The sequence below is a fragment of the Carcharhinus amblyrhynchos genome, chromosome 9, assembly GCF_965287045.1.
Source record: "Carcharhinus amblyrhynchos chromosome 9, sCarAmb.v2.hapA, whole genome shotgun sequence".
Lineage (NCBI taxonomy): Eukaryota > Metazoa > Chordata > Chondrichthyes > Carcharhiniformes > Carcharhinidae > Carcharhinus > Carcharhinus amblyrhynchos.
In genome coordinates this window covers 795,352-819,019 of record NC_137332.1, presented here as the reverse complement: position 1 = coordinate 819,019, position 23,668 = coordinate 795,352, and the positions used below count along the sequence as shown (strand labels likewise).

Here is a 23,668-nt window from a genome sequence, read left to right as displayed (position 1 = left end):
TCAGCATGGCTCTTAGTGCCGTGGAAAATCATGTCTCTCAAAAATACCTTCCAACAATTTACCCATCACAGATGTGAGGCTCACTGGCCTGTCATTCCCAGGCTTTTCCCTGCAGCCCTTTTTAAACAAAGACACAACATTTGCCACTCTCCAATCTTCAGACACCTCACCCGTGACTATCGATGATTCAAATATCTCAGCTAGGGGACCCGCAGTTTCCTCCCTATTCTCCCACAATGTCCTGGGATATACCTCATCAGGTCCTGGGGATTTATCTACCTTGATGCACTTTAATATGTACACTCCTCAAGACACCACTATTATTTCCCCAAATTCCCTAACATCCATGCTTTTCTCGATAATAAATACAGATGAGAAATATTCATTTAGGATCTCACCCATCTCTTGTGGATCCACACATAGATGACCTTGTTGATTCTTAAGAGACCCTACTCTCTCCCTTGTTACTCTTTTGCCCTTTATGTATTTGTAGAAGCTCTTTGAGTTCTCCTTTGCCTTATCTGCCAAAACAATTTTGTGCCCCCTTTTTGTCCCCTTGATTTCTCTCCTAACTCCCTCCTACACTCGCTGTACTCTTCAAGGGATTCACTTGATCCCAGCTGCCTATGCATGTCATGTGCCTCTTTCTTCTTCTTGACTAGGGCCTCAATATCCCGAGTCACCCAGGGTTCCAGACTTCTGCCAGCCTTGCCCTTCACTCTAAGAGGAATGTATTTACCCTGAACCCTCTTTAACACACTTTTGAAAGCCTCCCACTTACCAGGTGCCCCCTTCTTTTCCACAGACTCCCCCAATTAACTTTTGAAAGTTCCTGCCTGATACCATCAAAATTGGCCTTACTCCAATTTAGAATTTTAACTTTTGGGACAGACCTATCATTCTCCATCGCTATCTTAAAACTAATAGAATTATGGTCACTGGACCCAAAGTGATCCCTCACTAATACTTCTGTCACCTGCCCTTCCTTATTTCCCAAGAGGAAGTCAAGTTTTGCCCCCTCTCTAGTCGGGCCATCCACGAACTGAATGAGAAATTCCTCCTGAATACACTCAACAAATTCCTCTCCATCCAACCCTCTAATACTATGGCTGTCCCAGTCAATGTTGGGAAAGTTAAAATCCCCAACTATTACCACCCTATTTTCCTTGGAGCTATCTGTAATCTCCTTACATATTTGGTCCTCAATTTCCCGCTGACTATTTGGGTGCCTGTAGTACAACCTCATCAAAGTGATTTCCCCCTTCTATTTCTCAGTTCTACCCATATAGACTCTCTGGGTGAACCCTCGGATATTTCCCCTCTCAGTATGGATGTGATGCTTTCTCTAATCAAAAGTGCAACTCCCCCTCCTCTCTAATCTATATATGCAGAAGTTATTAAAGGTGGCAGGGCAAATGGAGAAAGCAGTTAATAAGATCTGTAGGGCTCTGGGCTTTTTTAATAAGGGTACAAAGTACAAGAGCAAGGAGGTTATGCTGAACTTATACAAGTTGGATCTCAGCTGGAATATTGTGTAGTGTTCTGGGTGCCGCACTATCGGAAGGGTGTGAACACATTGGACAGACTGCTGAAGAGATTTATAAGAATGGTTCCAGAGATGAGAAACTTCAGTGATGAGGACAGATTGGAGAGGTTGGGACTGTTCTCCTCAGAGAGAAGAAGACTAGGAGGAAATTTGATAGAGTTGTTCAAAATCATGAGGGGTCTGGACAGAGTGGATCGAGAGAAACTGTTCCCATTGGTGGAAAGATTGAGAACCAGAAAAGCCAGGTTTAAGCTGATTTATAAATGGGTAATTTCACAGAGTGAGCAGTCCTGGTCTGGAATGCACGTCCTGCGAGTTTGGGGAAGGAAGTTCAATCAGCGCATTCTAGAGGGAATTGGGTTATTATCCAACGAGGAAGAATGTGCAGGATTACAGGGATAAGGAAGGGCAATGGAATAAGGTGAAAAACCAGCACCAACGATGGGTTGAAAGGCCTCATCCTGTGACTCTGCTTCTCTCTGAAGACTCTATAAATACTCAGTTTATCAAACGCATGAGATGGTACATTGCTGTGATTTGGTGCCTTTGATGAACTCAGCACTGGTCTTGTCAGGAACCCTGCAGTTTCTGCTCTATGTTTGTGTCCAAAAGCCAGAAGGGATTAACTCCGGATTCAGGAGATTGGATTCTCAATCTCCGCAGGACGTTCTCTCAATCAATCCTCAAACTGAGTCATAAACACAATGGTAACAAATTCTCTGACAAAATCTTTAGCAGCACAACACAGCAAGGTGCAAAAGAGGACCTAGAAAAACAGATTAAATAACATTATATTAGATTTTAAACCGACTCAATTTGACTCTAAAATTGCAGAGTAAAATCAAACTCATTTTCCAAGTGTTTGTATCTCTGGTAATATGACCGATCCAAGTTGATGGAAAAGCTGAAGGTTTATCTCCAAGATTTTTAAAATTAGAAAGAAATTTGGTGGAACTGATGTCGAGATGTTTGCACTTGTGGCTAAGTCTTCAGAGTAATGAATTGATTAGAGACAGTCAGCATGGTTTTGTAACGGGTAGGTCGTGCCTTACTAACCTTATCGAGTTCTTTGAGAAAGTGACCAAAGAGGTGGATAGGGGTAAGGCAGTTGACGTGGTGTATATGGATTTTAGTAAGGCGTTTGATAAGGTTCACCATGGTCGGCTTCTGCAGAAACTGCAGATGTATGGGATTGGGGGTGATCTAGGTAATTGGATCAGGAATTGGCTAGCAGATAGGAGACAGAGGGTGGTGGTTGATGGTAAATATTCGTCATGGAGTTTGGTTACGAGTGGTGTGCCTCAGGGATCTGTTTTGGGGCCACTGCTGTTTGTAATTTTTATTAATGATCTGGATGAGGGTACAGTTGGGTGGATTAGTAAGTTTGCTGATGACACCAAAGTCGGAGGTGTGGTAGATTGTGAGGAAGGGTGTCATAGTTTGCAGGGTGACTTAGAAAGGTTGCAGAGCTGGGCCGAGAGGTGGCGGATGGAGTTTAATGTGGAGAAGTGTGAGGTAATTCATTTCGGTAGGAATAACAGATGTGTTGAGTATAGGGCTAACGGGAGGACTTTGAATAGTGTGGAGGAGCAGAAGGATCTAGGTGTATGTGTACATAGATCCCTGAAAGTTGGGAATCAAGTAGATAAGGTTGTTAAGAAGGCATACAGTGTCTTGGCGTTTATTGGTAGGGGGATTGAATTTAGGAGTCGCAGCGTCATGATGCAACTGTACACAACTCTGGTGCGGCCGCACTTGGAGTATTGTGTGCAGTTCTGGTCCCCACATTATAGGAAGGATGTAGAGGCTTTGGAGAGGGTGCAGAGGAGGTTTACCAGGATGTTGCCTGGTATGGTGGGGAGATCCTATGAGGAGAGACTGAGAGATTTGGGGTTGTTTTCGCTGGAAAGAAGGCGGCTAAGAGGGGACCTTATTGAAACATATAAGATGATTAGAGGTTTAGACAGGGTAGATAGTGATAGCCTTTTTCCTAGGATGGAGAAAGCTAGCACGAGGGGGCACGACTTTAAATTAAGGGGGGGTAGTTATAGGACTGATGTCAGGGGTAGGTTCTTTACCCAGAGGGTGGTGAGGGACTGGAATGCCCTGCCAGCTGCAGTTGTAAATGCGCCTAGTTTGGGGGCGTTTAAGAGATCTGTGGATAGGTTTATGGACGAAATGGGATTGGTTTAGATTAGTGGGTTAGTGTTTTGTTTTAAAAGCTGGTCGGCGCAACATCGTGGGCCGAAGGGCCTGTTCTGCGCTGTAATGTTCTATGTTCTATGTTCTATGTTCTAACCCAACACAGTAAGGAGTCTCACATCATCAGGTTAAAGCCCAACAGGTTTATTTGGTAGCACAAACTATAGGCTTTGGGAACACTGCCCCTTTGTCAGGTGAGTGGGAGTTATGTTCACAAACAGGACAGACACAGACACAAACTCAATTTACAAAATAATGGTTGGAATGCGAGCCTTTACAGGTAATCAAGTCTTAAAGATACAGATAATGTGAGTGGAGAGAGGGTTAAGCACAGGTTAAAGAGGACAGTTAGTGAGATTTTGCAAGCCCAGGCAAGTCATGGGGTTACAGATAGTGTGACATGAACCCAAGATCCAGGTTGAGGCCGTTCTCATGTGTGCGGAACTTGGCTATCAGTCTCTGCTCAGCGACTCTGCGCTGTTGTGTGTCGTGAAGGCCGCCTTGGAGAATGTTTACCAGAAGATCAGAGGCCAAATGCCTGTGACCGCTGAAGCGTTCACCGACAGGAAGGGAACAGTCTTGCCTGGTGATTGTCGAGCGATGTTCATTCATCCATTGTTGTAGTGTCTGCATGGTCTCCCCAATGTACCATGCCTTGGGACATACTTTCCTGCAGCGTATCAGCGTACCTGTGCTTAACCTCTCTCCACTCACATTGTCTGTACCTTTAAGACTTGATTACCTGTAAAGACTCACATTCCAACCATTATTTTGTAAATTGAGTTGGTGTTTTTATATGCCCTGTTTGTGAACAGAACTTCCACTCACCTGATGAAGGGGCAGTGCTCTGAAGGCCTGTGGCTTTTGCTACCAAATAAACTTGTTGGACTTTAACCTGGTGTTGTGAGACTTCTCACTGTGTTTACCCCAGTCCAGAGCTGGCATCTCCATGTCATAAACATAAAATCCAGAATTCATCAACCTCGCCCACAGCTGGGATTCTGCTGAGTGCCAAATTCTCCATTCTCACTGCAGTGAGCACGGAGCAAATGAAAAAGGGGAATACTGGCTAAGAAGATCAGTGACACAGTGGTTAGAACTGCTGCCTCACTGCGCCAGGAACCCGGGTTCAATTCCCGGTTCCGGGTCACTGCGGTGTCTGCATGTTCTCCCCGTGTCTGTGTGGGTTTCCTCTGGGTGCTCTGGTTTCCTCCTACAGTCCAGTGATATGGGGGTTAGGTTTGTTGGCCATGCTAAATTCTCCCTCAGTGTCAGGGGGATTAGGTCTGGGTAGGATTGTGGCTGGTGCGGATTTGATGGGCTGAATGGCCTCCTCCTGCACTGTAGAAATCTATAGTTTGTATGGTGAGAGGAAGATGTGATGGGAGGAGGTATGTGTGAGACACAGAGGGAATGGTGTGTGACTGTGTTGTAAACTGCTGCCTAATTTAGTATTAATGATGTATGGGCTGTTGCTGAATTAAGCGATCACAGCTTTGGTGATAATCTTTGATAAACAAATGTTGTCTTTCATACTTTCCAGGGACCACCTGGGCCATCTGGTGAAGCTGGACCCCCGGGACCCCCTGGAAAACGGGTAAGAGTTTCCAACTTGCAGTTTTCCCTGCTGTCTTTCAGTCCCATTGCTCCCAGCCCTGCCGCTCCCAGCCCCGCCGCTCCCAGCCCTGCCGCTCCCAGCCCCGCCGCTCCCAGCCCCGCCGCTCCCAGCCCCGCCGCTCCCAGCCCCGCCGCTCCCAGCCCCGCCGCTCCCAGCCCTGCCGCTGCCAGGAAGCAGATTGCTGATAATTAATTCAGAAACTTCAACATTAAATCCCATGCAGTGATCTCACCTGCTCATTTTCCCAAAATCCTCAAAACTTCAAATATTCTCATCCTCATATTCCAATTGCACCAGCCCCCCTACACCCCTCCCTATCTCTGTAACCTCCTCCAGCCCCCTACACCCCTCCCTATCTCTGTAACCCCCTCCAGCCCCCCTACACCCCTCCCTATCTCTGTAACCCCCTCCAGCCCCCCTACACCCCTCCCTATCTCTGTAACCCCCTCCAGCCCCCTACACCCCTCCCTATCTCTGTAACCCCCTCCAGCCCCCTACACCCCCTCCCTATCTCTGTAACCCCCTCCAGCCCCTACACCCCCTCCCTATCTCTGTAACCTCCTCCAGCCCCCTACACCCCCTCCCTATCTCTGTAACCTCCTCCAGCCCCCTACACCCCCTCCCTATCTCTGTAACCTCCTCCAGCCCCCTACACCCCCTCCCTATCTCTGTAACCTCCTCCAGCCCCTACACCCCCTCCCTGTCACTGTAACCTCCTCCAGCCCCCTACACCCCCTCCCTATCTCTGTAACCTCCTCCAGCCCCCTACACCCCCTCCCTATCTCTGTAACCTCCTCCAGCCCCCTACACCCCCTCCCTATCTCTGTAACCTCCTCCAGCCCCTATGCCCCCTCCCTATCTCTGTAACCTCTTCCAGTCCCTACACCTCCCCCTATCTTTGTAACCTCTTCCAGTCCCTACACCCCTCCCTATCTCTGTAACCTCTTCCAGTCCCTACACCCCTCCCTATCTCTGTAACCTTCTCCAGCCCCTTACACACCCTCCCTATCTCTGTAACCTCTTCCAGTCCCTACACCCTTCCCTATCTCTGTAACCTTCTCCAGCCCCTTACACCCCCTCCCTATCTCTGTAACATCCTCCAGCCCCCTACACCCCCTCCCTATCTCTGTAACCTCCGCCAGCCCCTACACCCCTCCCTATCTCTGTACCCTCCTGCAGCCCCTACACCCCCTCCCTACCTCTGTAACCCCCTCCAGCCCCTACACCCCCTCCCTACCTCTGTAACCCCCTCCAGCCCCTACACCCCCTCCCTACCTCTGTAACCTCCTCCAGCCCCTACACCCCCTCCCTACCTCTGTAACCCCCTCCAGCCCCTACACCCCCTCCCTATCTCTGTAACCCCCTCCAGCCCCTACACCCCCTCCCTATCTCTGTAACCCCCTCCAGCCCCTACACCCCTCCCTATCTCTGTAACCCCCTCCAGCCCCTACACCCCCTCCCTATCTCTGTAACCCCCTCCAGCCCCTACACCCCTCCCTATCTCTGTAACCTCCTCCCAGTCCCTACACCCGTCTTTATCCCTCCTGGGCAGGATGCTCTTTGAAGGGTCAGCGCAGACTCGATGGGCCAAATGGTCACTATCTGCACTGTAGGGATTTGATGATTCTCAGATTCTCAATTGCCCCAAAGCCAAAAACTGCTGAGTAAAAATCTCAGAGTGAGCGTGATTCCAGTGGATATTCAGATATTGGGAAAGTTTATTTTCATATCTTCCCGAAAGGGAAAAATCATTCTCAGTCTCCTCCCGTGGAACGTTAATGAAGTGGAGTTTTAGTGCATTTCAATATTAAAAATGTTCATTTCTAAACTCTTTCACCAGAATTTATTAACTTATTAACGTGTTTCGAATCCAATTTCAATCATTGTAAAGGTTTCAAATTGAATTTATTTCACTCATGATGAATAAATCCAGGATTGAGGCAGTTTTTAAAGAAATTGAATCCCAAATCCTCCAGCTGCTTCCTCTGCCTTTCCGATTTTTACACCAACTCCAGATACAATCCCGTGAACCCTCGACACTGAAACGATCTCAGTAACTTTTACAAATACTTAATGTCCCACTGCGACTTCACAAATATCACAGTGATTTCACTAAAGTGTAATGTTTCTCTATAACTGGCTCCAACCCTGGAACTCTTCAAGATCACAAAACTTTTCCAATACAGTCCATTCCCACACAACCTTCACTCCAACACTGGCAGCCAAGTCTTTAACTGCCTTAGCTCTGGATACACCACTGAAACCTCTCTCTCTGTAAACCTCTCTCTCTCTCTCTCTCTCTCTAAACCTGCTCACTAATCACTGCCTGCCATTTGGAGATTGACCAGTTTCTTCCACTCTTTATTTCCTCTTTGCCGACCAGTTTTCCATCCATCTCAAAACACTTGCCCCAATCCCATGCCGTAGAATGATAGAATGGTACAGTGCAGGTGAGGTCCTTTTAGCCTATTGAATCTGCACTGACAAGTGAGAAACATTTTTCCTCGGATGGAGAAAGCTAGCACGAGGGGGCATAGCTTTAAATTAAGGGGGGGTAGTTATAGGACGGATGTCAGGGGTAGGTTCTTTACCCAGAGGGTGGTGAGGGATTGGAATGCCCTGCCTGCTGCAGTTGTAAATGCGCCTAGTTTGGGGGCGTTTAAGAGATCCGTGGATAGGTTTATGGATGGAAAGGGTTTGGTTTAGGTGAGAGGGTCATTGTTTTTTAACTGGTCGGCGCAACATCGTGGGCCGAAGGGCCTGTTCTGCGCTGTAATGTTCTATGTTCTATCTGATCTCCCACCCAAATCATTTACCAGTGCCTAGCCGTAGAGCCATACAATGCAGGAAAGATCTGACAATATCTCCAATAAACTCACACTAATCCCATTGTCCAGCACTTGTCCCATATCCTCCAATGTTCTGATGTGCCAAGTGCTCATCCAGGTACTTTTTAAAGGATGTGAGGCATCCCGCCTCCGCCACCCTCCCAGGCAGCGCATTCCACACCTCACCACCGTCTGTGTAAAAAGCTTTTCCTCACATCCCTCCCAAACCTCCTGGCCCTCACCTTGAACCTACATCCCCTCGTGACTTCCCTTCAACTAAGGGGAAGAGCACTTATCTCCACTTGGAGATAGATCAGGGTTTGATCAGTGTTTGATCAGGGTTTGATCAGGGGTAGTCAGCATTTTGGAACTGTATCTTTTCAGTGAGATGTGATTTCAAGGTCCAATCTGCTTTCACAGGTGAATGTGACTCATCCCAATGTTACTGAGTCGGAGCAGTAGAGTTCTCTCTCTCTCTCTCTGTCTGTTTCCCCCTCAGTCAACAACAAATCAAACCCATGATCTTTAATCAGCTGATTGCAGTCATCTTTCTGATATTTTCTGATTTCATTTGAAAAACTCTCCATTGTTCTCAAGGTTGCGAAATGAATATAGAAAAAAAATCCTTATAATCTCCAGCTAATTGATTGCAAACTGTCTCACAGAACTCCATGCCTTGGATAAATGTTTGAACTTTGAGTTACCTGTTTGAAAATAATAGAAACTCAATAAAATCTCACTATTTTCTGTAATTTCAGTCAGTCAGACTTACAATGGAAGTTTGAATAGCTTCCCACTGCAATAGTCTCTTTCACATTTACAATGGAATCCATGATCTTGTACAGAATGCTCTGTGTTGACAGATCGAGACAGCTTCATAATAGAATATTGATTGGAGTGTTTCGAGTCATAGGCAGGTTGTATTAACCCCTGCTCCTTGGAGAGAGAGCTGCGATGCCGGGAGCATTGCTGAGGAAGGCAGCTCATGTTCCCTGTAAGCAGCTATCCTCTGCTTCCTGTTGCAGGTCCAGTGTCTCACAGCCTGATTTTAAACATTCTCATTCCTTCTGTTCCAATTCTCCAGCCAACATTAAAAGTGAAGTGAAGCTTGACTGGAGATATTCCTTCCTAACATCGATTGGAATCTTGTCCTGATTCTGCAGGACGGAGCTGGAATTGTTTTTCTGTGACCCCCACTCTTTCAGTCACAGTTAAATGGTGACATTGAGAAGTGAGTCCCAGTGGGGCAGAGTCTGGGAAACAGATTGTTCTTGGTTTTGATGCCATTTGAAAATCTCATTTCGAAAGGCTAACCGATCTCCTTGACCAAGTGTTGTGTTATTTATTCTCTATCTTCTTTGGTGAGAGTGTCAAACTTTGCGTTAGATTTAGTGTGATGCGCCCAGCAATGTTTTACAATATTAAAGACGTTAAATAAATGCTCTGGTTAACATCGGATTCATTGTGAACGACACGGCAAATACTGCAATCTATTCCCCTTCTTATAAGTCATTTTGCTTTTGCAGTGCTGTTCACGGAAGCAATTTCCACATCCATCCTGTCTTTGGGGAGATGTGTTTGATGTTTGATAGCTCTGAGGTCTGGGTAATTCTCCCAGCAATTTACTCCTTAGTCAAAGTCCCACGTTCTCAACTGGTCAATTAGGAATTGGTTCTCGTCTGCTGTATTTACCATTTCAATTGCAGCAACTGAAATCATAATGTGGGAGATAAATAATGATTAAATTCCTCCTGAGCTGAGACTAGCATCAAATGAGCTGTTAGATTTTCCATCTGGTACAATCTTGTACAGAGTGCTGCCTCCTCATTTCTCCGTTATTATAGAATGAAGCTGCACAAGAGAAGGCCATTCAGCCCATCATATCTGTGCTGGCTCTGTAAACAAGCTATCCAATTACTTCCACTCCCCTGGCTCTCTCCCCCAATCTCCTGTGTTTTCCACTCCAACTCTCTCTCCAATTTCCTTTTGAAAGTTATTATTGAATCTGCTTCCACCGGCCTTTCAGGCAGCACATTCCAGATCACAACAACTCACTGTGTCAAATAAATTCCCCTCATCTCCCCCTCTGGTTCTTTACCCGATTCTCTTCAATCTGTGTCCCTCTGGTTACCCACCCTCCTGTCACTGCAAACACTTTCTCCTGATTTACTCCATCAAAACTCTTCCTGATTTTGAGCTCCTCTATTAAATCTCCTCTTAACCTTCTCTGCTCCAAGGAGAACAATCCCAGCTTCTCCAGTCTCTCCACATTCACTGAGGTCCCTCATCCCTGGGAACATTCTAGTAAATCTCCCCTGCACCCTCTCCAAGGCCCTGACATCCCTCCTAAAGTGTGGAGCCCAGAACTGGACACTATTATATTGCACTTTGAAAGAATCATGGAATCCTTACAGTGCAGAAGGAGGCCGTTTAATCCATTGAGGCTGCAGTCACTCTCTGAAAGAGCATCCCACTCAGAGTCACCCCTCCACCTATCCCCATAAATCCCGTGCGTGATTCTCAAGAATCACCCTCTTAAAAGTGCCACGTGACCATACTCATTCCCGCTAATTCCCTGAACCCACTGATGAATGGAAACATAGGCCCATGTGGCACAACAGCACATCAGGCACAGCGAAAGAACAAACTGATCACAAAGTCAGTCGCTCTGGGGATTCTGGACACTGGAGGAAGGTCCCAGCTTGGTGCTGGGCCATCTGGAGAGTAGAGAATCTGGGCCGGTAGATCATCATAGAACATAGAACACTACAGCACAAACAGGCCCTTCGGCCCACGAGTTGCGCCGATCACATCAACACCTACCAACCTACAGACCTATCTATAACCCCCAATCCCATTAAACCCCATATACTCATCCAGAAGTCTTTTAAAAGACCCCAGCGAGTTCGCCTCCACCACCACTGACGGCAGCCGATTCCATTCACTCACCACCCTCTGAGTGAAAAACTTACCCCTAACATCACTTCTGTACTTTCCTCCCCGCACCTTAAATCTGTGTCCTCTCGTAGCGACCATTTCAACCCGGGGAAATAGCCTCTGAGAATCCACCCTATCTATCCCTCTCAACATTTTATAAACTTCTATCAGGTCGCCTCTCAACCTTCGTCTCTCCAGGGAAAAGAGTCCCAGCTCCCGCAACCTAACTTCATAAGGCATGCCTCCCAGTCCAGGCAACATCCTTGTAAATCTCCTCTGTACCCTTTTAATAGCTTCTTCGTCCTTCCTATAGTGAGGCGACCAGAACTGCGCACAGTACTCCAAGTGGGGCCTGACAAGGGTCTTATAAAGTTGCAGCATTACCTCCCGACTCCTAAACTCAATCCCTCGATTAATGAAGGCCAGTACACCATACGCCTTCTTGACCACCTCCTCCACCTGCGAGGCCGATTTAAGAGTCCTGTGGACCCGGACCCCAAGATCCTTCTGCTCTTCAACACTACTAAGACTCCTGCCCTTGATAGTGTACTCGTTCATCCCATTGGTTCTGCCAAAATGGACGACTACACATTTATCCGCATTGAAGTCCATCTGCCACTTCTCCGCCCAGTCCTGCATCCTATCTATGTCCTGCTGCAACTTTTGCCATCCTTCCAGACCATCCACAACACCACCGACCTTCATGTCATCAGCGAACTTACTTACCCATCCCTCCACTTCCTCATCCAGGTCATTTATGAAAATGACAAACAGCAAGGGTCCTAGAACAGATCCCTGGGGCACTCCACTGGTGACTGACCTCCATTCAGAAAAAGACCCATCCACAACCACTCTCTGCCTTCTGCAGGCAAGCCAGTTCTGGGTCCACAAGGCCAAAGGCCCTTGGATCCCATGCCCTCTCACCTTCTCAAGAAGTCTTGCATGGGGGACCTTATCAAACGCCTTGCTGAAGTCCATGTACACTACGTCCACTGCACTTCCTTCGTCAATGTGTTCAGTCACATTATCGAAGAACTCAACTAGGCTTGTAAGGCACGACCTGCCCTTGACAAAACCATGCTGACTATTTCTGATCATGTCAAACCTCTCCAAATGTTCGTAAATCTTGTCCCTCAGAAGCCTCTCCATCAGCTTACCAACCACTGAGGTCAGACTCACCGGTCGGTAATTCCCCGGGCTGTCTCTGTTCCCTTTCTTGAAAATAGGAACTACATCTGCAATCCTCCAATCTTCCGGAACCTCTCCCATCTCCATTGACGACGCAAAGATCATCGCCAGGGGCTCTGCAATCACTTCCCTCGCCTCCCACAGTATCCTGGGGTACATCCCATCTGGTCCCGGCGACTTATCTATCTTGATAGAATTCAAAAGTTCTAACACACCCTCCTCCTTAATATCCACAAACTCAATCTTTTCCATCTGCTGCAAATCCGTAGCAAAATCTCCCAGATCAGCTTCCACTGTGAATACTGAGGCAAAGTACCTCTGCCATTTCTTTGTCATTAAGCACCTCTGCCATTTCTTCTGGTTCCACACAGACTTTTCCCCCTTCACCTTTTATAGGTCCTATCCCTTCTCTTCTCATCCTTTTACCTTTCACATATTTATAGAAGGCCTTGGGATTCTCCTTAATCTTACCCACCAAGGTCTTCTCATGACCCCTTCTGGCTCTCCTAATTTCCCTTTTAAGCTCCTTTCCACAGTCCTTATACTCCTCAAGATCCTTAACATCTCCTAGTTCCCTGAATCTTTTGTACACCTTTCTTTTCCTCCTGACTAGGTTCAACACAGCCTTCGTGCACCACGGTTCCCGCGACCTACCAAAACCCCCTTGTCTCATCGGAACGTTGTCATGCAGAGCTCCAGACAAACATTCCTTGAATATCCTCCACCTTCCTTCGGTACTTTTCCCTAAGAACGCCTCCTTCCAGTTTATCACTCCGGGGTTAATATCCTCCTCAGTAGCTTTTTCCTCAGCTCCGGAAACCCTTGGTTGTCTCAGCTCCACGTTAACCGCAGGAACGCAGGGCGAGTAGCTAGCAAGCATAGGCTCACCATCGGACACCCCTGGTGGTTCCCTGTGTCAGAGACTATCTCCTTCAAAAGTTCCACTTGTTTTTATATACACGCTGACCTCGAGCTTTTACAACGTAGGAGGCCAGTCCCGTTCTTTCCACAATTTTACCAGCCACCCATGTCGGTCCATCACCAACGTTCCTGCCGTAACTAAATCATCACTCTGCCCTTTTCCTCAAGTTAAGGTTTTCTCTCTGGAAGGTTTATCCAGCCTCCACCTCCCCCAATCTGGAAATACCCAATCCAAACTGGTCTCCAGGCCACATCTCATTAATAATTCAGTTGGTGTAACCCCCGTGGCCACATGTGACAAACAACAACAAGAAACTTGCCAAGAGTAAAGGCAGTGACCTCTGACAAAGACTCACCCAGACTCAGAATGCTGGATCTATTCTCTCTCTCGCTCCACAGATGCTGTCAGATCTGCTGACAATTTTTTGTTTTTCTAAAGGCAGTGACCTCTGAATTTGCTTTTCATAAGAACATAATAAGAACATAAGAAATAGGAGCAGGAGTCGGCCATCTAGCCCTTCGAGCCTGCCCCACCATTCAATAAGATCATGGCTGATCTGTCGTGGCTCAGTTCCACATTCCCGCTTTCTCCACTGATGATTTGAACGTTTGTACAGCTTATTGTGTGAATCCATTGCAGGCTGGGTGGGAAGGTGCTGAGCAAACACAGAGAAGCTCATTTCCCTTCAATTCCTGAAGTTCCTGAGCTGCAAATGCTGTGCTGTTTGTGACACTAAGACCTCTGCCTGCTGTGGAGGGCACAAATCCACTGTAACCCGTCAGTTTGGCTGTGCCCATTGTAGATTTCAATCTTTGGAGAAGCAGCTGTTTGGATGAGGAATATCTGTCCCATAAGAACATAAGAAATAGGAGCAGGAGTAGGCCATCTAGCCCTTCGAGCCTGCCCCGCCATTCAATAAGATCATGGCTGATCTGTTGTGGCTCAGTTCCACTTTCCCACTTTCTCCCCATAACCCTTAATCCCCTCTCTTATCAAAAACCCATCAACCCGCGTCTTAAAAATATTTAGTGAGGCAGCCTCCACCACTTCAACGGGCAGAGAATTCCAGAGATTCACCACCCTTTGAGTGAAGAAGTTCCTCCTCAACTCCGTTCTAAACCGCCCCCCCTTTATCTTGAGGCTGTGCCCCCTAGTCCTACTGTCTTTTTTGAGCGGGAAGAGTCTCTCCACCTCTATCCTGTCCATCCCATTCATCATCTTATACGTCTCAATGAGATCTCCCCTCATTCTTCTAAACTCTAACGAGTACAAGCCTAGTTTATTCAGCCTCTCCTCATAGTTCAACCCCCTCAACTCCGGTATCAGCCTAGTAAACCTCCTCTGCACTCCCTCCAAGGCCAAAATATCCTTGCGTAAGTACGGCGACCAAAACTGCACACAGTACTCCAGCTGCGGCCTCACCAATGCCCTATACAGCCGCAGCAAGACCTCCCTACTTTTATATTCAATCCCCCTTGCTATGAAGGCCAGCATCCCATTCGCCTTCCTGACCACCTGCTGCACCTGCAGGCTGGGTTTTTGCGACTCATGCACAAGGACCCCGAGGTCCCTCTGCACCGTCGCCTGCTGCAGTTTTTCGCCACGTAAGTAATAGTCCTTCCTACCATTATTCCTACCAAAGTGGACCACCTCATATTTGCCAACATTAAATTCCATTTGCCAGTTCCTGACCCATTCACCCAGCCTATCTAGATCCTTCTGCAGACTCTCCACACCCTCCGCACAATTTGCCTTTCCCCCAATCTTGGTGTCATCAGCAAATTTCGACACCCTACACTCGGTTCCCTCCTCCAGATCATCTATATAAATGGTAAATAGCTGAGGCCCCAGCACCGACCCCTGGGGCACTCCACTAGTCACCAACCGCCAATCCGAATAGCACCCATTGACCCCCACTCTCTGCCTCCTATTTGACAACCAATCCTCTATCCACGCTAACACCCTACCCCCGCGAACAGTTTTGTGAAGTCTGTGTGCAGTGTTAACCAAGGCCAGACTGACCACTCCCGTGGCTGCTGGGCTTCACAACTGGGGCAATGGCTGATCGTTCCTTCAATCTCCTTGGCGATGCCCGGCCACCAGGTATAACTCTGGGCGAGTGCTTTCATCCTGCCCTGACCAGGGTGTGTGTCGTGTGATTCCTGTACTGAAAGGCATTGCCCCTGGGGTGACACTATGACACAAGCCCCCCACAATAACATGCCTTTTATTTGCCAGAATTTTACCGGCGTACCCACCCTGAGTCTGGGCATCTCGAAGGCTGGCAAAACGGCATCTCCATTGGCCTTGGGAGGGATCTTACACAGCCTCAAGATAAAGGGGGGTCAGTTTAGAACGGAGTTGAGGAGGAACTTCTTCACTCAAAGGGTGGTGAATCCCTGGAATTCTCTGCCCGTTGAAGTGGTGGAGGCTGCCTCGCTAAATATATTTAAGTCACGGGTAGATAGGTTTTTGGTAGACAAGGGAATTAAGGGTTATGAGGAGAAAGCGGGAAAGTGGAACTGATCCACTTCAGATCAGCCGTGATTGTATTGAATGGCAGGGCAGGCTCGAAGGGCTAGATGGCCTACTCCTGCTCCTATTTCTTATGTTCTTATGTTCTTATGAGATGGCAAGGCAGTAACATTCCAGCAGTTATCACCATCCTACGCTGCTGGTAAGGTTTAGATAGTTCTGACTGATCATCTCACATTCTGTTCATCACCATCCTCTCTCTGTCAGTATGAGTTTTTAAATGAATGGTGAGACCAGCAATGTTTTAATGCAGCACCAAAGCTATTCCTGGTGGTCCAGGTGGTGAGGGTCTGTGACAGACTGAGACAGCTGAGAGTGTCTGCATTCAGTGACCCTAGCCTGTATTGGGAAGAGGAGGCTGTATATACAACTAACACCAAAGCCCATCTTTGCATCCTCGCAGAGGCGGTTGGTCGCACTGCTTTATCCAATGGATTAAACCCAAGAACAGATTGTGATCTGATACGACAGTGAAGTGTAAACCATACATTCTGATGAAACTTCCTCACTAAATAAGTTACCACCAAACTCTCACTATCTATCTGGGAATAGTTCTTTTCCACATCTGACAATGTTCTCGATGTGAAGGCGCTGGGTCTCCAGCGACCATCCTGTGGGATAAAACCATTCCCACTCCATGCGGTGATGTAATCACAGGGTCATTACCCAGGCTTTGGTTGGATCAGAACGTACCAGTAATGCCAACAACTGTAAGGTTTGCTTTACTTCTGTAAACACCTCCCTTTATTCCTCACCGTATTTCCATCGCTGATGTTTCTTTAACAGCTGGCTGAGTAGAGTTAAGGTGGTAAACATATTTTGTAAGAATCTGCTGTGATAATTCACCATTCCTGGGAATGATTTTAACTCTGACGTGTTTTCTGGCTGTGGAACTTCCTCAACAGCTTTAACTTTATCCTCCAAAGGATGGAAACCTTCTGCATCCACCCTGAAACCCAAACATGGAACTTTGTCTGCCTGAAAAGTGTGTTTCCCCGTCTCAATCTCACACCCATTTCTTTAAATCTTCTCTAATCTTCCTCCAAGTTAGCTCTGTGTTCCTCGGGTGAGGCCCCTATCATTAGGATGTCATTGAGATGCACCATTACATTAGGGATGTTTCGTAATAAACTTTCCCATCATACGGTGGAAAATGGCACAGGCACGGTGGCTCAGTGGTTAGCACTGTCGCCTCACAGCACCAGGGACCCGGGTTCGATTCCGGCCTCAGGTCACTGTCTATGTGGAGTTTGCACATTCTCCCCATGTCTGTGTGGGTTTCCTCTGGATGCTCCGGTTTCTTCCCACAATCCAAAGGTGTGCAGGTTAGGCGGATTGACAATGCTAAATTACCTCTTAATGTCAGGGGGATTAGGAGGGTAAATACATGGGGTTACGGGGATAAGGCCTGGGTGGGGATGTTGGTGATGCAGGCTCAATGGGCCGAATGGTCTTTTTCTGTACTGTAGGGATTCTCTGATTCTCTGACTCCAAACCTGTATGCTGCTCTGGATGGTGACAGTAACTAACCTCTGCGAATCTTCATCCAACTCCAGCTTCAAGCATGACTCAGGTCTAACTTGATGTACCTCAGATCTCCTGCTAAATTAGTGTTGAGATCTCCAATTCTCAGGATAGAGTATCGATCTATCTCAGCTCCTCAGTTTGCAGTTAATTTATAATCCACACAGAAACTTATAGTGCAATCTGGCTTCAAGATTGGGACTATATGTGCAGCCCATTCCGAGAATTGTGCACATCTTCCTGACACCATTTCTACTTCCTGATGGAGCGTATAAGGCACTGGACAATTTGCATCGTCTCACCGTTCAAATACATTTTGGCTTTAGCCACTTTTATTCACTCCGGTTCCTTCTGGAAAACCTCCGAGTATCTGCACATTCGCTCCATCCCAAATATTCCGTATCTCCAGCCAGTCTAATTTTCTTTGCTTCAACCAGTCTCGACACATGAGACAAGATCTGTGGCCCTCGATCACTAGAACAGGCAGTTGTGCTGCTTGGTTATTGAAGGATATCATTACTGTGACTGACCTGACTGTCTTTGGTGTCTCTCCTGAATACAGAGACCAACTGGGGTTTCTGAATGACTCAACCTCGAGGGGTTCAGAGCTGGAGGACGCAGTGACTGTGTCTCCCCCATTGCCATCAGGGTTGTTTCTGTCGATGGAACTTTGTTGCGTTGGACTTGGTTTAAATTTCAGATTTAATAAGATCATGGCTGATCTGTCGTGGCTCAGTTCCACATTCCCGCCCTCTCCCCATAACCCTTAATCCCCTCTCTTATCAAAAACCCATCAACCCGTGTCTTAAAAATATTTAGCGAGGCAGCCTCCACCACTTCAACGGGCAGAGAATTCCAGAGATTCACCACCCTTTGAGTGAAGAAGTTCCTCCTCAACTCCGTTCTAAACCACCCCACCTTTATCTTGAGGCTGTGCCCCCTAGTCCTACTATCCTTTCTGAGCGGGAAGAGCCTCTCCACCTCTATCCTATCCATCCCATTCATCATCTTATACATCTCAATGAGATCTCCCCTCATTCTTCTAAACTCTAACGAGTACAAGCCTAGTTTATTCAGCCTCTCCTCATAGCTCAACCCCCTCAACTCCGGCATCAGCCTAGTAAACCTCCTCTGCACTCCCTCCAAGGCCAAAATATCCTTGCGTAAGTGCGGCGACCAAAACTGCACACAGTACTCCAGCTGCGGCCTCACCAATGCCCTATACAGCCGCAGCAAGACCTCCCTACTTTTATATTCAATCCCCCTCACTATGAAGGCCAGCATCCCATTCGCCTTCCTGACCACCTGCTGCACCTGCAAGCTGGGTTTTTGCGACTCATGCACAAGGACCCCGAGGTCCCTCTGCACCGTCGCCTGCTGCAGTTTTTCTCCACGTAAGTAATAGTCCTTCCTACCATTATTCCTACCAAAGTGGACCACCTCGCACTTGCCAACATTAAATTCCATTTGCCATTTCCTGGCCCATTCGCCCAGCCTATCTAGATCCTTCTGCAGACTCTCCACACCCTCCGCACAATTTGCCGTTCCACCAATCTTGGTGTCATCAGCAAATTTTGACATAATACACTTGGTTCCCTCCTCCAGATCATCTATATAAATGGTAAATAGCTGAGGCCCCAGCACCGACCCCTGGGGCACTCCACTAGTCACCAACTGCCAATCCGAATAGCACCCATTGACCCCCACTCTCTGCCTCCTATTTGACAACCAATCCTCTATCCACGCTAACACCCTACCCCCAACTCCATGTCCCCTGACCTTCTGTAATAACCTCTTGTGCGGCACCTTGTCAAACGCCTTCTGAAAATCCAGAAAGACCACATCCACCGGCTCTCCTCTATCCACCGCCCTAGACACATCCTCATGAAGGCAACTAGTTGTGAATAAAGCAATAATTGATATATTAACAATAATATTGATATTTATAATTAAGGGTCTGACAGAACTGAACACATGGTGACTGACTACATAGATACATAAAAACCCTACAGAACAGAAAGAGGCCCTTCAGCCCATTGAGTCTGCACCAACCACAATCCCACCCAGGCCCTACCCCAATTCCCCATATATTTTTACTCGCTAATCCCTCTAACCTACACATCCCAGGACACTAAGGGGCAATTTTAGCATGGCCAATCAACCTAACCCACACATCTTTGGACTGTGGGAGGAAACCGGAGCAAACCCATGCAGACACGAGGAGAATGTGCAAACTCCACACAGACAGTGACCCGAGCCAGGAATCGAACCCAGGACCCTGGAGCTGTGAAGCAGCAGTGCTAACCACTGTGCTACCGTGCCGCCCCTGGCGGGGCTACTGCCCTAGCTCCAACTGAGCGTCCTCCTAGCTCTTGATTGGCTAGGTTTCCTGCGTGGCCAGCCTGAGCATGTGACCCTCAGGGATTGCCCAGTTAATGGGATCTTTGTTACCAAAGTATTAAAGTACCTTAAGATCTCTTTGTCATCCTGTACACATCCCTTCACAACCTTTAACCTTTCTCATCCTCTGTCTCATTCTCTCTCTAATCTCCTCAACAATCCTCTGAGATTTTGGTAATTCTGGTCTCCTGCACACCCCCCATTTCCACTGATTATCCAATCCTAGGCTCTGGAATTTCCTTCCTAAACCTGTCTGCCCCTCTCTCCTCAGCGTTTAGACACGAATATCAGTGCATGTGGCCCAGGCTCTCATTCCAGTTTGATTTACCAGCTCTGTACTTAATTACACTAAGGTGCTATACAAATGCACGTTGCTAGGTCAGGTACCAATGATGTGTCCTCCAGTGTGAAAAAAAGACAGGGGCAATAAATATCACATTAAATATTTCACTGTTGAATGATTGAGGGGATAACTAGACATTTTTCTGTGTCACTATTGATGTCACCTTATCTCAGTGTAGAACAATAATGAATCACACAACATCAAATTCCAGAGAAAATAGTAAAATTAAAAGAGAATGAATCGCTTCTTCAGGGAGTGAGCAGTAACAGTGATGGACGTGAGATTCTGCGACATTGTGTGTATATGGCGAATGTTAACAGGGTTTGTTAAATTTAAGATTGGCAGTGGACAGTGTTATTACGGGGCAGTTATTAGGATGTATCAGACACAAAGCTGCCTCTTACTAACTGAATATTAACAGCCAGGGAGAAATCAATCTTCCAAAGGAAAAAGACTGCTTTAAAAGTTCATGTTATTTCCGACTGTGAATTGCTGACGAGATTACAGGTAGATTGTGTCCTCACTGATGGTTCTGTATTAATCGAATGCCACTCTTTATTTCTGCAGGGACCTCATGGAGCTGCAGGAGCTGAAGGAAGACAAGGAGATAAAGGAGCAAAAGTACGAAAATACATTCCCACTGCTTTATTTAAATTAACCAGGCACTGTGCTTTGCTACACTGACATCAAAGATCACAGCCGTACTATATTCAGGCAGAGGGACAGAGAGTACAACTGCACCATGTAACGTGTAGCCAGTGAAAGAGGCAAACAATTTATTATCTTTCAAAATCAGTATTGTTAATGTCCCCAGGATCAAAACCAGTCACCATCCGAGACAAAGCAGCCACTAATTCACCCCTATCCTCCCACCATAGACAAACAGTGACAGTGCTGTGTACGTCTACAAGATCCACAGTAAGGACTGGCCAAGGTTCCTTAGGCAGCGCTTTCCAAACCCATCACCATTGCTGTCCAGCAGGGTGGCAAACACACCTGTAAGAATCAAAAGCTAATCATTTATAGATAAAAGGTAATCATGACTAAATTCAATTGGAAATTCAGGGGAAACTTCTTTATCCAGAGTGTGCAAACTGCTATCACAGGAATGTGTTAAAGTGAAGAATTTACCCCAGTGGCAAAGTTCCCCCATGTTTTTACACATATATAAAGAGCAAGAGCATAGCCAGGGAGAGGATTGACCCACTTAAGGACAGGGGAGGGAATCTATGTGTGGAGCCAGAGGAAATGGGCGAGGTATTAAATGAGTACTGTGTGTCAGTATTCACCAAAGAGAAGGACTGGGTGAATGATGAGTCTGGGAAAGGATGTAGAACATAGAACATAGAACATTACAGTGTAGAACAGGCCCTTCGGCCCACGATGTTGCGCCGACCAGTTACAAAACAATGACCCACTAACCTAAACCAATCCCTTCTCGTCCATAAACCTATCCACGGATCTCTTAAACGCCCCCAAACTAGGCGCATTTACAACTGCAGCAGGCAGGGCATTCCAATCCCTCACCACCCTCTGGGTAAAGAACCTACCCCTGACATCCGTCCTATAACTACCACCCCTTAATTTAAAGCCATGCCCCTTCGTGCTAGATTTCTCCATCAGAGGAAAAAGGCTATCACTATCCACCCTATCTAAACCTCTAATCATCTTATATGTTTCAATAAGATCCCCTCTTAGCCGCCTTCTTTCCAGCGAAAACAACCCCAAATCCCTCAGCCTCTCCTCATAGGACCTCCCCTCCATACCAGGCAATATCCTGGTAAACCTCCTCTGCACCCTCTCCAAAGCCTCCACGTCCTTCCTGTAATGTGGGGACCAGAACTGCACACAATACTCCAAGTGCGGCCGCACCAGAGTTGTGTACAGTTGCAACATGACGCTGCGACTCCTAAATTCAATCCCCCTACCAATAAACGCCAAGACACCGTATGCCTTCTTAACAACCTTATCTACTTGACTCCCAACTTTCAGGGATCTATGTACACATACACCTAGATCCCTCTGCTCATCAACACTATTCAAAGTCCTCCCGTTAGCCCTATACTCGACACATCTGTGTAGATAGTTTGAGTCATGTTGAGATCAAAAAGGAGGTATTGGGGTTCTTGAGAAACATTAAGGTAAACAAGTTCCCAGGGCCTGATGGGATATACCCCAGAATACTGAGAGAGGCAAGGGAGGAAAATGCTGGGGTCTTGAGAGAAATCTTTGTATCCTCACTGGCTACAGGGGAGGTCCCAGAGGATTGGAGAATAGCCAATGTTGTTCCTTTGTTTAAGAATGGTAGCAACAATAATCCAGGTAATTACAGGCCAGTGAGCCTTACATCAGTGGTAGGGAAATTATTGGAGAGGATTCTTTGAGACAGGATTATTCCCACTTGGAAATAAGTGGACGTATTAGTGAGAGGCAACATGGTTTTGTAAAGGGGGGGTCGTGTCTCTCAAACTTGATTGAGTTTTCGAGGAAGTGGTGAAGATGATTGATGAGGGTAGGGCAGTGGATGTTGTCTACATGGACTTCAGTAAGGCCTTTGACAAGGTCCCTCATGGCAGACTGATGCAGAAGGTGAAGTCACACGGGATCAGAGGTGAGCTGGAAAGGTGGATACAAAACTGGCTCGGTCAAAGAAGACAGAGGGTAGCAGTGGAAGGGTGCGCTTCTGAATGGAGGGCTGTGACAAGTGGCATCCCTCAGGGATCAGTGCTGGGACCTTTGCTGTTTGTAATATATATAAATGATTTGGAGGAAAATGTAACTGGTTTGATTAGTAAGTTTGCGGATGACACAAAGGTTGATGGATTTGTGGATAGCGATGAAGACCATCAGAGGATACAGCAGGATACAGATCAGTTGGAGACTTGGGCAGAGAGATGGCAGATGGAGCTTAATCCAAACAAATGTGAGGTAATGCATTTTGGAAGGTTTAATTCAGATAGGAAATATACAGTAAATGGCAGAACCCTTAAGAGTATTGATAGGCAGAGGGATCTGGGTGTACAGGTACACAGGTCACTGAAAGTGGCAATGCAGGTGGAGAAGGTAGTCAAGAAGGCATACGGCATGCTTGCCTTCATCGGCTGGGGCATTGAGTTTAAAAATTGACAAGTCATGTCGCAGCTTTATAGAACCTTAGTTAGACCGCACTTGGAATATAGTGTTCAATTCTGGTCACCACACTACCGGAAGGATGTGGAGGCTTTGGAGAGGGTACAGAAAAGATTTACCAGGATGTTGCCTGGTATGGAGGGCATTAGATATGAGGAGAGGTTAGAGAAACTTGGTTTGTTCTCACTGGAGCGATGGCAGTTGAGGGGAGACCTGATAGAAGTCTACAAGATTATGAGGGGCATGGACAGAGTGGATAGTCAGAAGCTTTTTCCCAGGGTGGAAGAGTCAATTACTAGGGGGCACAGGTTTAAGGTGCGAGGGGTAAGGTTTAAAGGAGATGTATGAGGCAGATTTTTTACACAGAGGGTGGTGGGCGCCTGGAACTCGTTGCCAGGGAAGTAGTGGAAGTGGATACGATAGTGAGTTTTAAGGGGCGTCTTCCCAAATCCATGAATAGGACGGGAGTAGAGGGATATGGTCCCCGGAAGGGTAG

The 23,668-nt window shown here is 47.0% G+C and overlaps 1 protein-coding gene across 1 annotated transcript in view; it reads left to right on the top strand.

The window, feature by feature from the left end:
• col11a1a (collagen, type XI, alpha 1a) overlaps window positions 1–23,668 on the top strand; it is a 443,284-nt gene that overhangs the window by 389,817 nt on the left and 29,799 nt on the right. Inside the window, exons 54-55 of the mRNA XM_080195067.1 lie at window positions 5,292–5,345; window positions 20,611–20,664. Of these exons, the coding sequence (XP_080051193.1) occupies window positions 5,292–5,345; window positions 20,611–20,664 (108 nt within the window). The remainder of the gene's footprint in view (window positions 1–5,291; window positions 5,346–20,610; window positions 20,665–23,668) is intronic.